General features: G+C 55.2%; 1 protein-coding gene across 2 annotated transcripts in view; it reads right to left on the reverse strand.

Moving 5' to 3' along the window:
• Positions 1–1,014: 1,014 nt before the first annotated feature.
• The window catches only part of LOC101077215 (endonuclease V), an 11,415-nt gene continuing 9,372 nt past the window's right edge, over positions 1,015–3,057 (reverse strand). Inside the window, exons 8-10 of one of the 2 annotated variants that reach the window (XM_029850303.1) lie at positions 2,285–2,335; positions 2,119–2,186; positions 1,015–1,706 (exon numbers count right to left, since the gene is read on the reverse strand). In XM_029850303.1, coding sequence (XP_029706163.1) covers positions 2,130–2,186; positions 2,285–2,335 — 108 coding nt within the window. In that variant the 3' untranslated portion in view covers positions 1,015–1,706; positions 2,119–2,129. The remainder of the gene's footprint in view (positions 1,707–2,118; positions 2,187–2,284; positions 2,336–3,057) is intronic. The other variant, XM_011617418.2, reaches the window with a different exon arrangement.

Here is a 3,057-nt window from a genome sequence, read left to right on the forward strand (position 1 = left end):
ATCTTTACTCGCCTGGCGTCCCGGCGGTGTTTGTTCGGAGAAAAGGATTGTGGGTAATGAGGCAGAGCAAACAGCAGCGACTCTGACATTTAAATCTGCAGACTGTGGAGCAGCAGGCGGCACTTCCATCCAAGGCTAAACGACCGATCGCTCCATCAATAACGTTTAGAAGCGGCGCTGCTAGCTTAGTTAGCACCTGTTTAGCTAAAGACCAGGCCAAGCGTAGTCATGTGACCTGAGGGCCACAGGATTAAATATAAGAGCTGTGACGTAAACTTTCCAAAGCCTGAAATAAAGTCGTGACTCTCGAAACCTTTATTTTATTTCATTATATTTCACAGTGAAGGAAAACAAGCTGCTTCCTGTCGGGAACGCCGTCAGGATTTGGCACCAGGTTTGTGCTCCGTGTCCCGGCGAGCTCGGTGAACGGCCGGTCCTGGTCTGGTGCCGCAGCACATCCGTCTCCAGCCGTTAACGAGCGTGTCAGCTCAACTGGGCCCTGAACTCCTCTGCAGGAGCTTCCATGACATTCTCCAAATGCTGCTTTAAAGGGCAGGAAAACCGGCGCCGCCGTTGGAGGTGGATTAAAAGAGCAAACGGGAGCGTTTTCTACATGATGCAGAGGTTCTGATGAAACTTTAGTGGAAGTTTGGACCACATGTTGGTGGAAACACAGGTGAGACGCAGGTGAGACGCAGGTGAGACGCAGGTGAGACGCAGGTGAGACGGTGAGACAGGTGAGACAGGTGAGACACAGGTGAGACACAGGGAGACGCAGGTGAGACAGGTGAGACGCAGGTGAGACGCAGGTGAGACAGGTGAGACGCAGGTGAGACGCAGGTGAGACGCAGGTGAGACACAGGTGAGACAGGTGAGACAGGTGAGACGCAGGTGAGACGCAGGTGAGACGCAGGTGAGACGCAGGTGAGACAGGTGAGACGCAGGTGAGACGCAGGTGAGACAGGTGAGACGCAGGTGAGACGCAGGTGAGACGCAGGTGAGACGCAGGTGAGACAGGTGAGACGCAGGTGAGACGCAGGTGAGACGCAGGTGAGACACTGGAGCGCCATCAGGGTTCAGACAAACAAAAGGGAAAAGTGGGAATTTAGCCCCAATTATACAGAAAAGAATAATTACTGAACCAAAGTTAAGCAGCGACCCTCGAGGTGGGACCGGTACAGCGTCCGGGGGGGGCGGCCATCCCATAAACCCCGGCACCGACCCGGTGCGGTGTCCTCCCAGAACCGTCAGCAGCCAGAACCAGCCGCTGATACCAGCAAAAGTGTTTACAGGTTTTAAAATCCCAAATCCGGAGGGGAGGAAAGTGCAGCTCTGGTCTGGGCTTCAATCACAGGGAGCAGCTGGAGTCCTGCAGCTCCAGCCGACTCTGTGGAGCGTCTGATCAAAGGCGGAGACGCTCAGACGACTCCCATCAGGCATCTGCAGATCAGCGTGGACGTCTCTGTGGGGGGGGCGGGGGTGGGGGGCGGGGGCGGCGCCACGTGTGCCTGCACGTGAGCGCACACCTGCACGTTTCCTCAATGGCGGCTGCTCCATTCGGAGCACGTTTGATCCGAGCTGGAAGTCCTGGAAGCGTCCAGAGGTGCTCGGCAGTGACACAGGTGGGGCGGAGCGCAGGGCGCCGCCTGTTGCCGTGGTGACGACCACACCATCAAAGCATCCGTCACCGCCTCCCGACGCAGCGGCTGAAAAGGCAGAAAACATCACACCTGCTGAAGCTTCCCGCCGCAGGTGACGCAGGTGACGCACAACCGGTTCGTTTAAAGTGACTCAAACGAGGCGCGTCACCAATCTGCTGACATCATTATGACCTCTGACCTCACAGTCAGGCTGGTGGAAGCTCCCCTAGTCTGGAACTTTAGGGAGAAGATTCCACCTGAGGAAATTTAGGGTTCCTCTATAAAAAGTGCCTGCTTTAAATCAGAGCTGAGGCTCATTAGAGTAAAATAATCTTCTGTGAGGCTTCAGACAAGGATTTGGGGAAATCCTGGAGGAGCTGTGGCGTTTCAGCCCATTCCTAAATCACTCTCCTCCGTGAGAGAGGGAGCGAGACGGACGTGTGGAAGAAGGAATGGATTGATCCAGTTCGTCACTCACCTCGCTCGGCTTCAGGTTCGTGCTCCAGGAAGGTGTGAGCGGAGGTATTCCCTGGAGCGCCGGTCGGCCTGTGAGAGGCAAGAAGAGGCGAGAGTTAGGGTCAGAGGTCAGAGGTGAGGGGGCTTTGATGTTGGTGGACGTGAAACCACAGCACGTCCCTCCTCACCTCAGCCACACCAACGTTAGAGTCTAACTCCACCGAGATTCCTCCTGAAAGCTCATAAAAAGGGAAGCGTCTGTGGGAGCCACTGTGAGTCCAGCAGCAGAATGTCAGGCAGCCATATATTAACATTTCCACGGCCTCGGGGTTAAACCGCGTTCTCTCCTCCTTCAGGTGACACCTCAGCCTCCCTCTGCAGCTCTGTGGCCTCCCTCCCTCCACAAAGGCAAAGCTCCACGTGGACAATCCGAAGGTTTGACCGGCTTCTAGCGCAAAACCTGATTTGGGTTTTGTAAAAGTGAATGGAGGGTCAAAGGTCAGCCATGGAGCAGGAGTTAGCCCTTCAGTCCTGACTGGACTTCATCACCCTCCAGGAACAAATGTGGACTTTGAGAAGGTTTGAAGGTCTCCAGAGTCACCTCCAACAGCCTCTGAGCTACGTGCACGCCCGCAGACACAGGCACTACATTTCCCATCATGCCCCCAGAAGCTGGGGATGATGGGAACTCAGCATGGAGGCTCAGCCACAGCAGAACCGGGTTCAGCTCCAGGATGGTGCAGCAGCAACACCAGCGCACATCCTGAATGGATCAGAACCGGCGGGGCAACAGTCGCTCATCAGAACCTTCGTTATATTAATGAGCAGGCAGAGGCCGAGCCCTCTGACGTGGGTTCCGTAATAACACCGATGAGCACTAGTGGAGGTCCAAACTCCCGGCTTTGCTACCTCACGTTTGTAACTTTTTGTTTTTTTGCCACTTTTCATTTGTCGATCAGCA

Source organism: Takifugu rubripes, chromosome 17, assembly GCF_901000725.2.
Source record: "Takifugu rubripes chromosome 17, fTakRub1.2, whole genome shotgun sequence".
NCBI lineage: Eukaryota > Metazoa > Chordata > Actinopteri > Tetraodontiformes > Tetraodontidae > Takifugu > Takifugu rubripes.